Here is a 12,806-nt window from a genome sequence, read left to right as displayed (position 1 = left end):
AAATTCGCCGATAAATTTCGTGATGTTGCGTCACGGTGGTTCCCTTCGGTGGTTGCCTCGGTGGTCCGTGGTTGTCTCGGTGGTTGCCAACTGCCGCGACGCAAGATCCGCTCACCGTGTTGCTCGTCGCCATCGCTTGAATATGTCGCGCACATGGTGGCCACTTAATTGTCAATGTCTTTCCTTTTTATTTATTTATTTTTTATCATCTCCAGTGCTCCACGACTTCCTGGATTGAGGAAGCTGACCAGAACAAATGCAACAACCGCTTCAATAAACGTTTGTTCAATCAATCAATCAATATACGTGCCTGCACTGTTTTTCGTCACTCTCGCAGAGGCACCCAAGCCTCCTCGGGTGGCCGTGGTGGACTCTAAGCCGAGCACACTGGTACTGAGGATCGAGCATCCACGTGACGAGCCACTCCAAGTGGTGGGCTTCCGCATCGAGTACAAGACCGACAAAGACTCCAGCTGGGACAGCGCCGAGCACCAGGAGTATGATACTGGTGCGCATTGTTTCTTTCATCTACATATGCATTCTTTTCCCGTCACTATGCATGAAGTAGAGATGTGACTTGTGAAAATTTAATTTGGTCAACTGGTGTGTAACTGACTTGAGGCTAAAGGATAGCTCGTGCAAGAGCTTGTTTCACGAACGAATTCGAGAACACTGTTTGTTGTTTCACCCAGAGCTCTGAAGTTAGACTGAATTTTCAAATTGAAGGCTTTAGGGCGTCAAACGTAAAACAAACGGAAGCTACAGCGCACTTTTCTGAACTGTGTTATTCTCACATATCCCACCTCGGCCCAAACTGCAGTGCTGTAACGTTGTGCTGTGAAAGGCCAAGGAGTGCTTTTTCTTATTTCAGACGGTGATATAGATTCTGCGTCACATCTGTGTCAGGTTGGCTTACACTTTACTTATAAGTACCGTCAGCCATTATCGGCAAGCTTTCTAAGATGAATGATGGCATGCAGTCTGCGTGCTTTGGCACGACAAAAAAAAAAACGAACATGGAACGCAGCATGGCTGAGTATGGTCGGTCATGTACCGGTCGCGCTATATGTTTGCTCTGTACGACCCGCCGCCAGTGCTTGTAGTGCCAAATATGAATATTGGTGAGGGACTGTTACCAGTAAGTGGCTGCTTTGATCAAAGGGGCTCATCAGCAACACTCACTTTTCTTTCCTTTTTTTCTCTCTCTCTCCCTCGTTTAAAATTTGTTCCTGGGCACAATGGCTGTTTTCCTACGGAGGTGGGAAACAGAAACCATTTTTCTGCTAAAATTAGTTGCACCTTGAAAAACCCCAGTAGGTCAGCAGTTCACTGAAAGCTTTTAAAGCAAATAGCTTTCTTAAATTCACTCATTCCCCCGTTTTAACAGTCTGCAACTGGAATTTCCCCACTGATGGAATGAGGAGACGGTAGCGCCATAAGGAGGAGGAGAGGGCTGTCACGAAGGTGGAGTCGGGACAGAAAGTAGGTCACTGGCTGAGCGGGAACAGTGCCGATGCCTCCAGACCTCGTTGGTTGGTCAGAGGGGCGCTGACGTCATGCCAGAAGTTGGTGAACCTTGTGTGTCGCCCAAGCGGGAGTTATAGAGAGAGAGAGAGGGTTTCTTGAAAGTTGAACATGCTGGACCCGATGTAACAGATGCAGGAAAGAGATGACAAACTTTTGGGAAATAAGACGTATTTACTTAACGTTTTCAGCTGGTGGACTAGCCTTCGTCAGAGCACATTAACTATATATATAGCTTCTTGAAAAGGCAGGACATCCGTCGAGTGAGCTCCTAAACCATACTTCGCACTTCGGTGCATGCGGTTTAAGACATGGATTTGGGACCTCAAAGACATGCGATGTAATGCTAACGCATTTCTCTCACATTTATTGCTAAATTGACACTAAATTTATTTCTTTATTTATTGAATTATTTATTTGGGATGTCAAAAGGCCATCGACCATTATGACACATTCTTTAATTCCTTTTGCATGTGCAGGAAATGGTATGCAGTACGTGTTGCGAAACCTGAACCATGACACCAGCTACGCCATACGCGTGTCGGCGCGCAACGCGGCAGGCTACGGTGATTTCTCGGACGAGATCTACCACCGGACCAAGGACCCGCAGCACTACACGCAGTCCAACAACAACGCCTGCCGGCGTCGCCCAAATCGCACCCGTCCTCGCCTCGTTAAACTGTTTGCTCTTGCTCAGGCTTTAATGAGCAACTCTGTGGGGAAAGAAAAAAGGGGAAGGGGTTAACATAGAAAAGGGAGTCATGTTTTCTCCCTATTACCGGAACTTATTTTTGCTGCCTCTAAAGGACCTTATCCATGCGGATGACTGATGTAGTGGGCAATGACAAGTGATGGCGACCTTCAATTTCAGCCCTCATTGAGCATCAGAATGCTTTGGCTGAAGAAGCTAGGCGCTTTAGTGAGGCATCCTAAGCTGAGTCTTAAATCGTTTCAACCGCAAGAGATCCAACATTTTGAAGAATGATGGCGATCAGAGTGACGACTACAAGCTTTTCATTTGTGCATTATAGCAACACTGAAGTGCTGACCTGCAGTCTCAGCTCTCGTAGTATTGCAGATTGTGTGCGATGTGTGCTTTGGTGCTTGCTAAGTGGAAGAGCGTGTTGTGATCTCTCACACCGCAGAATAATCGGCAACACTAATGACGCTTTAGAGTTAAGCTAATGCGGGCGCTCAGAACTGCTCCGATAGAGACCCGATGGAGGCCAGCGCCAGTGTCGGTGGCATTACTGATCCCCACGCGAAGACCGCGAGAGCACTTTCAGAGCAGTTCTGAGTGCTTCTTACTGTCTTCAGGAAAGTGCCATAGATGTGACTACTTAAGATATGATCCTCAGCTAATAGGTCGCGGAGAATCAAGCTTCTGTATGTGCTCACTGAAGGATTTCAAGGTCGCACACTTCCATAAGCAGGCATGCAGTGCTACATTTCAGTCGCCCGCTGTGAAAGAGGCAAAAGGTCAGCTAACGAAGAAAACTATGAATGTCTGTGACATATTTCTTAAAATTTCAAATCACGTTTGCTTTTATTTGTTAGCTTTGTGGTCTTATTAGTTCTACTGCATGAGAGATTGACAGCTGCCTGTATAGGACATTTCACCAAGAGTATTATTAGACACTTGTATGAAAGACGTTTATTATTATTATTATTATTATTGTTTCAATCATCACGAGAGAGACATTTTTTACATTACCAAGTGATCCACCAAGGCTTTGCTTAGAGTAGCACTTAACATTCTGTTTCGCAAGTCAAAACCTTTATGTACGTTTGATTTGCCCCTCTTCTACGTGAAGAAGAGCACCAACACTCAAGGCTAACTTTCCAGCAACGTAAAGCGAACGACCAAGAAAACACTGCATTTAGTTTTCTTTTTGCTTTTCCCGGGGTTCATGCGGCGCTCGACACCACTTTTCAAGTGCTGCGGAGCGCTCTGGGCAGTGCACCTTCACTCTCTGTTACAGTCATCAGCTTGAACGAATTTAACATGTGTGTACGTGTGTTTGCGTGTGTGTTTTCTTGTGCAACAAAAAGTACTGTTGACTGGAACAGGCTTCTTGCCTTCTTAACTACGACAAGCATGCATGACCGTGTATACGCCATAAAAGAAAAAAAATCTCATTGGTTGTCGTCGAGAAGCGTGTAACTCGTCTTAAAAGTTCATTGTTCTTTATGGCTTGTAACCTTGTAGATGTTCTTCCATAACACAGATCTCTCTGTTGTGTACGTGGTTTTTCACACAAGTACAGTTCCCAGTGGTGTCTGGCAGCGGCTTGCAAGAGCTGTGAAACCACCTGCAGCGCGTCACTGTGTGGAATTTAGGTGTTGGGTGTTGTTCGTGACTTCTTTCACAGATGTGGGAGGATTGAACAGAATCTCCACTTTTCACTGGCATCCCAGGAAATGTGCTGTTATATCTAGTGTTCTCTTTCTTTTGTTCCAACAGCCTATCTCTGAGAACCAGGAACGAGCTATTATCTGCTGCCTCCTACCTGCAAATGTTTTCTTTCAGGTGGGTTTGCTATATAGGAAAAAAGCTCCATCCTCTTCTTATGCTAGTTCGGGAGCCACGAGTGCATAAAAAGTTTGGGAACAGGTAGCCATAATTTTTCTGTGACGTAACGTGGCTCATGGAGTGCTATTAACACTCTGTAATTAGCCACTTGTGCCGACTCTAAACCATGATAGCGATATCACTTGCGTATTGAAGACAAGCATGTATGATACTGTCATGCCTCCCGTTGGAAGCACCGATGGTTATTGCGAAACCAGGCACGTCAGAGCCCCGATTACAGGTGTGGCTAAATTATCTGTAGTTCGGTCTAGGGGTTCCTGCGCTGTGCTGCTCACTACAGGAAATCCGTTTTCAAAACCTAGGACTGGCCATAATACTTGAACTATACGCACTTGAAGAGTGAGTGTTTTCTTGAGTCTCAGCTTGCACTGAAAAAACGTGGACTTAATTTCACTGCCACCTTTCCCTGTGCGACAGATTCAATGCATGCGTGAGCGCCCATCATTGCTCGAAAACTGGCCTCACTGCATGATTTAAACCGCGACACATGCAATGCCACGATGCACATGCGCTGAAAAAGCACTGTCTCTGTTATTTTTCGCACTTCCCTTCATTTCTGGCAAGCCTAGATAGAGTAACCTAAGCAACGAACGGTGCGGAATGCTAGTAACTATTCACCTCTGATGAACTTCTGCTCAAGCACTGCTTTTGGGTATCTGTCACGCAGGGGTGCCCGAACAATTGAAGGGGGTGCCCATGAAGTGCGATTATGTGGTGCCATCCTTTCGCTAGTGAGTCGGATCGCTGAACTGCGTGTGGTGCAGGATCTATTTGCGAGACAGCCAGACTTAGATGCCTCCAAATACTGGTGGCTAGGAAACCGTTGACCCAGGCTTCCGTAAAGAACGCGACGTTTCTTTTCGTTAGGTGGCTTACTTTCGCGGATGTAGACTTTGAACGCCATCACTGCGGCCTCCAGAGAGCCAGTTGGCAGAGGTTGAAGCAGACACATAACATGGAACACTGGTACCAGAAATGCGTAAAGGGCAAAACAACTTCGCTTCTGCACATATAATGATCGAACTCAGTCAGTAGTTCAGCAAACACTTGTTGAGTCAGGTAGTGATTAGAAAAAAAGTGTTGTGGTCACTGACCAAGTCAAGTCAATGAATGTTACGAAACCCATACGAGTTGTGTGTCCACAATACAGCAGATACTGGGTCATCGTCAGTTTAAGTACGCAGCGCATGACGCAGCTGTCGGGATCTAGGCCCCGAGTTTATTTTAGATCGTTGGGTCACGCGCTGCGTATTTGAACCGACGATGACCTAGTGCATGCTGCATTTAGAGCATCTCAAAACGTTAACGTTCGACTTGGTCAGTGACCACAACTTTTTTTTTCTGTAGGTGATTGAACTGTCGGTAAACGCTGCAGCTTGACTTGAAAATGTACGTCAGCATTTGTCTTCTTCTGCGTTCAGGCGCTGACGCAGAAGAAAGCAATGGACAAATGAACAAGTGTAGCTTTTAGCTGATACGGCGCAAGAGATGCGCTTTGTATTGAAATGCATCCCCATCGATTAGTCACTGCAGCATGTTGAAAGCATTAGTGTCTGTTCTACGTGAGTTGCGCCTCGTCGTTTACTCATGTTTGACTCAGGTGTGTTTATAGAGGGTGGATAAACGTTAGAAACTGTTTTAAAATTACAACACCGAAAATACGGCAATTTCATATCGGAATACAACCGTTCAGGAAATTGCTACCTTTTAAGTGTCGATTACTCAGGCATTATTCCTAAGGTAAATGAAAAGGAAATGCAATTAATGTCAACAAACTTTTTTTTTTCGTTGTCTGGGTCGAGCTTGTTATTTTCTCTATCTCTCACTAGAGGTGCGGCCGTGTGCGCTTTTGCGTGTATACTGTGAAAATGCTGCATGTATATGTGATGATCGCCGGGTGCCGTGTGTTTCGAGGTTGTTGAGGGTTGGATGCCTATTTGTTTGTGGGAGCCGATGCGCTGAGCTGCTTCCCAGCTGGGGCGCCGGTTGTGACGCGACTGTGTGCTCTGCGGAAGTGTTGTTCTCTCATTTGTTTCTCCGTGACAGGTGTGCGTGAAAGGCGGCCGCGTGGTTTCTTACGCTGCTTGTCCAAGCAGCGATGTTTGAATGTGAACGGGGCTATATAGGGGAAAACATATGGGGCCGGCGAAAGCCGAGAACTGATGTCTCTGGTGCAGATATTGAAGAAAAAAAAAAGGAAAATATATTGTTAGTTGTTCTCGCTGTAAAAGCATGAAGCCGTGCAAGACTGTTTTATGTGTGTTTCTCATACTTGTATAGTGCTGAAAAGATTTGTATACTATACATGGCGATTTAAAAGGTATATTATATATATTATATATTACAACTTGGTGAGCATCCTTAAGTGTCCCTTTTGCCAGCTGTTTTTGCGTTGTAGCAACCTTCTTTAACCTCTGTTCCCTGTTTTTAGAGACATTCTTTTATAGCTCTTAACTCCTTCTTTAGCTACATCTTGCCTGTAGATGTTTCTCTTCTGTTTTACACATGCATGTATATCTCTTCAGGTGCCAATTTGACTGTCTGTATACATTCCCGACATGAGCAGTTTGTTTCAGACTTAAGTATTTGCGCCTTTCTCTTGTCAACGTTTGTGTTTCGTGACCTTTTTTTCTTTGCCTCGCAGTATTGTGCCTTCGTTCGAGCTTCTTCAACGAAGTCTTGTAGAAATCCTGGCCACAGTTTTTTGCGGTGCATAGCTGTTACTTTCGGAATGATGTATACATCTATGTGTTATGTAAATAAACATGTCTCTCAAAGACTGCATCCTGATGTATTTTCATGTTGACCCCTACAACCATTACGGGAGGATTGCTTCATACTTGGTACTTGCTGGGTTTTCATGGCAAGATACTTAGCCCGCTGTTCTGCGTCCGTCCGTCGATATCTCACCAGACATATATTTATGTTTACAAAAAAATTTATTTTGACAAATTAGGGGGTGAGTTTTGAAAGTCACGATGACGGCAGAATAACACGACGATATAAAAACAAGCAACTTTGGACTATATGTACACGGCCTATATATGTACACGCACGAAACACTGATCACTGTGTAACAAGCGGAGTAGGAATGGCAGAGCAGAGTGCATTTGCCCAACCACCACGCGACAGACCAAATCTGACCCGCCCCACCAGAAGAACGAGCAAAAGAGGGACTATAACGACTTGGCAGCACATATAAGGGGCGCTGTACATGATAAATGTACAGGGACGTGTGTTTTTCTGTTAAGATCATAGAAAAATAATGGCGTGCTTATCACTCCTCTATTCTTACTGAAATTTTGAAGAACGCATTTAAGAGTGCGGACCGTTCAATGTAGAACTTGGCACAGTGGCTTGCCTATTTAAATAAATGCAAAGTTGCCTTCGTCCACTACCCCCACCTCCTAATGCTCTGACACGAGAGGAAGCCGTAATATGGCGAAAACTCCAAACACATATCCACATTTGAGTCTTTACCACGCCATACATCCTGCGCTGTATTCCTATAAATGTCCACACTGCGATCAATGTGCAACGCTTTACCACATGGTATGGGCTTGCACAAACACACCACAGCTCTCACCCATAACACACCCCACCACACGGCAATGGGAGGCAGCGCTGTCCAGCTCCGACTCGACGGACCAGCTCAACCTGGTCAACCGAGCGAGAAGGGCAGCTAAGGCCGCTGGACTCCTGGACTGAGGGGACCACCCACTGCAGAGCAGAGGAGCTACCTATGCTCGCGTGCTCTTTTGATTATCTATGGAGAAGCTAGCAGCTGTCAAGGCGGCGCTGGCATAAACATAAGTCGCTGCCTTTCAGCAACAGCAGAAAGTAACATCTCGGGAGGGTTGCCACATCTTTCAGAGGAGAGGGCCGGGCTAGAGGGGAGACGCGCTAGCTTGAAGAGCGTCTGCGTGTGCCCCTCTAGCCTGGCGGTGTCCCGGAATAGTTGCTTTCCGCAACTGCCAAAAGGAGGCGACACACGTTTATACTAGCCATAGAGTTTCATATATATAGAGAGAGATAAATTGGATGGGAAAGGCAGGCAGATTAACCGGAAGGTAGATATCCAGTTTGCTACCCTGCACTGGGGAAGGGGTAAGGGGAGACAGAAAGATAAAGAAAAATGCACACACATAGAAAGAGAGGGAGATCAGAAAAACACACACACACACGCACACACACAAAGGGGCTCGGGAGTGTCACAGTCGTTCAAGCAGGTCACTTGTCCGGAGGAACTTCAGCAGCGCGCTCATCGCCTTCTGGTGTGAAGACCGTGTCAGCCAGCACTCTAAAATCGTCTGCTCAGAAAGCGGCTGGTCGTTGAGGCGCGCCATCGTCGTCACGAGCGTCTGTCTCTGGGAGCTGTAGCGGGGACAATGACACAAGATATGTTCGATTGTTTCTTCGCTGTCGCAACTATAACAGGTAGCACTGTCAGCCATTCTGATGTGACAAGCAAACGCATTCGTAAAAGATACTCCAAGCCACAGTCGGCAGAGAGTAGTTGTCTCGATTCGGGAAAGTCCAGATGGAATATGTAGTCGGAGGGATGGATCCAAGCGGTGCAGTCGAGTATACCGGAAACCTGGCGTGTTCCACATGGATCGAGTGGCATCACGCGCGAGTATACGAAGCTTTGCTGCTGCATCGGTTCTTGAAAGTGGAATGGGTTCCTTCACAGCATTTTCGTGAGCCCTCCTAGCAGCTTCATCAGCCTGTTCGTTGCCCATGATGCCGCAGTGGCCTGGGAGCCACTGAAAAGTTATGTCATGTCCTTTTTCTGCTAGTTGGTGATAAAGCTGTCTTATTTCCAGCACAAGTTGCTCTTGTGGTCCACGACGCAGAGCGGATAGCAGACAATGCAGGGCTGCCTTCAAATCTGTAAATATGCTCCATCTTCGTGGTAAGTCTTCGTGAATCATGTGTAGTGCGCAGTGAGGTGCAGCAAGCTTCGCAGCAGTTGACGTTGTCCGGTGGGAAGCTTGAAACTGAAGGGTCACGGCTTTTGCGGGGAAGATCACAGCCCCTGTAGATCCATCAAGAGTTGTCGAGCCATCAGTGTAAATGTGAAAATGTTCCTTGTATGTCTCGTGCAGCATAAGGAGAGATAGCTTTTTGAGAGCTGGTGACGAAAGTCCTGCTTTCGTTCGAATCCCTGGTACCGAGAGTCGAACTTGTGGGCGAGCCAAACACCAAGGAGGTGATAGCAGCGTCAGCAGGCATATAATCTTGAGGGAGGCAGTCACGGTACGTCAATATCACCTGGCAAAAGGAAGCATTGGGTCGGTCTTTCGGCAGCGTGGCGAGGTGATGGAAAGGGGCGCGGGCAATGTGCCTGATGTGTGCTCTGAGCACTTCCAATGTCATATGAGTTCTCACTGTGTAATCTTCAGCTATTGCAATTGTTTCTGCTGTCGATGTGCATCTTGGCAATCCAAGACAAACCCTTAGTGCCTGCGCCTGAGCACTTTCGATAGTGCGGATGTTGCTTCTGCAGGTATTGCTCAATACAGGTAAGCTGTACCTCAGATATACGAGAAACAGCGCCCTGTAGAGTTGTGACATCGCGTGTACTGACGTTCCCAATGTTTTTCCTCCAAGAAATTTAAATATGTGAGAAATGGCCGTTAGGCATTTCTTCAGGTAGGCCACATGAGGACTCCAGCTGAGGTCTCGATCAATGATCACCCCTAAGAATGTATGCGTCCTGGCGTAACATACGTTTTGCCCATTGATGGATATGGCGTAGGACGTCATTGGCTTCCGCGTAAACGTGACCAGCGCACATTTCTCAGGTGAAATTTGGAGGCGCTTTCGGCGGCGCGCCATACGTTGCCTCGGCGAATGCGCACGAATACGAAACCATTACTACTTCTGCCCTGCTACTGTGCGATCAGCTGTCGGAAATACAACTGGGTGTTCGCTAATGTGCTGCGCCCAATTCCTGCTGCAAAATGTGTAACGATAAAGGGAAGGCGTGTCCGGTAGTTGGCTGCAAAAATAGTGATTCGCATGTTAAGGATCGAATGGAATCAACCTGTGTCGCCGCTGCTATATAAGGACTGCCTGCATGTGTTGCTGCCCTTCGCGATGCTCAGCTTTCCTCGAGGATAAAAAAAAGATAATTCATCTGCCAGCGCTGTATAGCTATATAACCTCCAAAGAAAGGACCAACTCCGGAACATCGGCACTTAAAAGTGAGTACCGCTCGTTACATACAAAAGGAAGTAGCGCCACTTACTGGCATAGTAAGTTTCTTGCACGTTATCTACATACATCCACCCCTACTCGCATGCAAACTTATGCCCACCCTATCGCCAACGTATCAATAATAAGTGAATGCAGGGGCGCACACTTCAATCAATGTGCCGATGCATGAGTGCACGGCGACTACACCGACAAGACACGAATGTTGGAAGCTGAACTTTTTGTGACGGTCCACAGAGTAAGCGAGGGACTAGCAATAATGCGTCTTCGCAACAAGCTACCGCTAAGTCCAGAACATGTATGTACTGTACATTCCAAGCTTTGTTCGCAACATGACATGACATGACAAGAACTTTATTTCAGTCCTGAGGAACTAAGATCTAGGCGAGCCGAAGGCTCCCCCAGATTAAGTCGGTGGCTCCGCCCACGATGGGACCGGGAGACCAAGTCCCGTCGCGATGTCGCAACAAGAACAAATATATCGCAGCAGAGCACACCCGCGAGCGATTAGGCTGAAAATAAACAATAGTGACCGCACCGAGGAACTTTACTGAGTCAGAAACATGAGAAGCCGCTGCTTCAAAATGTTGCCGAATAAAGAACAAAGACCACACTGATCCCGATTTAATTCATAAGCGGAAAGTTCGGACAGCTTTGAATACATTTCTAGCCCCACTTTCAGCACCGTATACGCTGCTCACGCCATTTGAACAAGGCGTAATGAGCTCTGAAAGCACTTGCATGTCATTTAAAGCTGTGGCCAAAGCTTCGTGTTGTGCACACAGTCACCGTCTACGATATGCGTCGAAACGGAGGTTTGCTGCGCCGCACCGGCGTCACGCGCTTGCATTGCAAACGCGGAGACAACGGAGGCAGCTGAGGCAAGCAATGGACGCGTCACCACAGCGTCACCATGTGATCAAACATGGCAGCGCCCGAGCACCGCGAGAAGGGTCAATAGACGAGAAAACGATCGCCAGAAGGCGCTACTGCGCCTCCTGACATAGGGTTCCTCGATGCGCGCGCCCCCTTCCGCCGCCGTGGAGGGTGGAGACAACCGCGTCGTCTGCTACGACGTCCGCCATTGCGATGCCCTCTCCGCAGGCAGCCTATAGCCAGGATATGCAGCAAGCGGTACTTTGCGCCGCTGCACGTAGAATTCGTTATGTAAAACGTGTGGTACTTTAACGATATGACGAGAACACAAAGTTTTCGCATCGGCAGCGTGAAGGTCTCCGATTTAAGTTTTGTAATCTTTATTTTTAGAGCGGAATTTGCAGCTGGTCTCGCTGGCAGCGGGAGGCTACCATCCAAGCCAGCTGCGTAAACACCTTAAGATAGCGTCTTGTTGGGCTATATATTGGTTAAACGTGCGAAACACACACACACACGAGTCCCATAGCATTTCGTTGTGTCTGTGTTTTGTGCCTTCAAGAAAATTGTAAAAAAACAAAAAAAAACATTCGTGTTTTCGAATCAGTCATCAGCTACCCTATTTACGGACTGCATGCCGCAACGCAGGGTATTCTGAATTTTTTTATTTCGTTTACCGTCCTGTAAATGTGCAGATGGGTAAAACTTGTTGGAATACATGTCAGATGATTTGGTGCTCTACATATGGCTTTTGTGGCATTAAATGATGGCTCTCATGCAGACATTGACTATAAAACCTTGTTGAGCATGTTTTCCACAGCAATATAGCGTAAACCGGTAATTGTTATAAAGCGGCCAGTCATCGATATCTTTAAAATAAAGCGGCCGCACGGATTCTCAACGTAGAGGAAACAAAATGCATTCAATACATAGCAATTTCTCATATCGTGGATTGTTTATTTGGTTGAGAATTTTTTCAAGAACAAGCGGTACAACTCACTGCAAATTAACTGCAGCGCATGTCTTGCTTCCACTCCCACTGATTCTCGCGGCTTCGAGCTGGCGCAGGTGAATGCGTAGCCTTACTCGTGCATAACTTGATATCAACATGTTTTCCAGGGAACCCTTATGTCGCTGGCACGTCTGTAGACTGCACTTGGCCCTCTTGATTAAATATTCTGTGACAGCTTTTAGGGGGGACTTCAGGGTGAACAGGTTTTCAGTCCAGGATGTGATCCCCTTGAAGTGTTCTTCACACGATATGAGCGAGCTCATAACCTCACCGCTCGGATAACACAAGTTACTACCATCTTGAACATACTCTTTCAATGCAGTTAAATATGCATGCTCATGGCTCGCCGAGCCCTGCATTGCAGCCCTGCACTGCTCGCAGTCCGTTATTTTCAAAATTGCTTTCACAAGAAATCCACCAATATGGTGCAGAACGCTGCACTCAATTGAAGTCAGTGCTTCAATGAAAAGAATTTCTGCATCATCGATTTCCTCTTCAACATTTCCGCCACACTCTCGTTTTCCTTGTGAAATCATGTCAGCCAGATACTCAGAATCATCTGTCCCATAACTCGAGGTCGCTGGC

At 46.8% G+C, this 12,806-nt stretch overlaps 1 protein-coding gene across 1 annotated transcript in view; it reads left to right on the top strand.

Moving 5' to 3' along the window:
* Positions 1–6,901, top strand: part of LOC119455614 (neural cell adhesion molecule 1-like) — a 436,211-nt gene extending 429,310 nt beyond the window's left edge. Inside the window, 3 exon segments of the mRNA XM_037717028.2 lie at positions 338–508; positions 2,004–2,157; positions 2,159–6,901. Coding sequence (XP_037572956.1) covers positions 338–508; positions 2,004–2,157; positions 2,159–2,228 — 395 coding nt within the window. The 3' untranslated portion in view covers positions 2,229–6,901.
* The last annotated feature ends 5,905 nt before the right edge of the window (positions 6,902–12,806 follow it).

The sequence above is a fragment of the Dermacentor silvarum genome, chromosome 6 (assembly GCF_013339745.2).
Source record: "Dermacentor silvarum isolate Dsil-2018 chromosome 6, BIME_Dsil_1.4, whole genome shotgun sequence".
In the NCBI taxonomy this organism is placed as follows: Eukaryota; Metazoa; Arthropoda; class Arachnida; order Ixodida; family Ixodidae; genus Dermacentor; species Dermacentor silvarum.
This window is presented reverse-complemented; position numbering and strand designations above follow the sequence as displayed.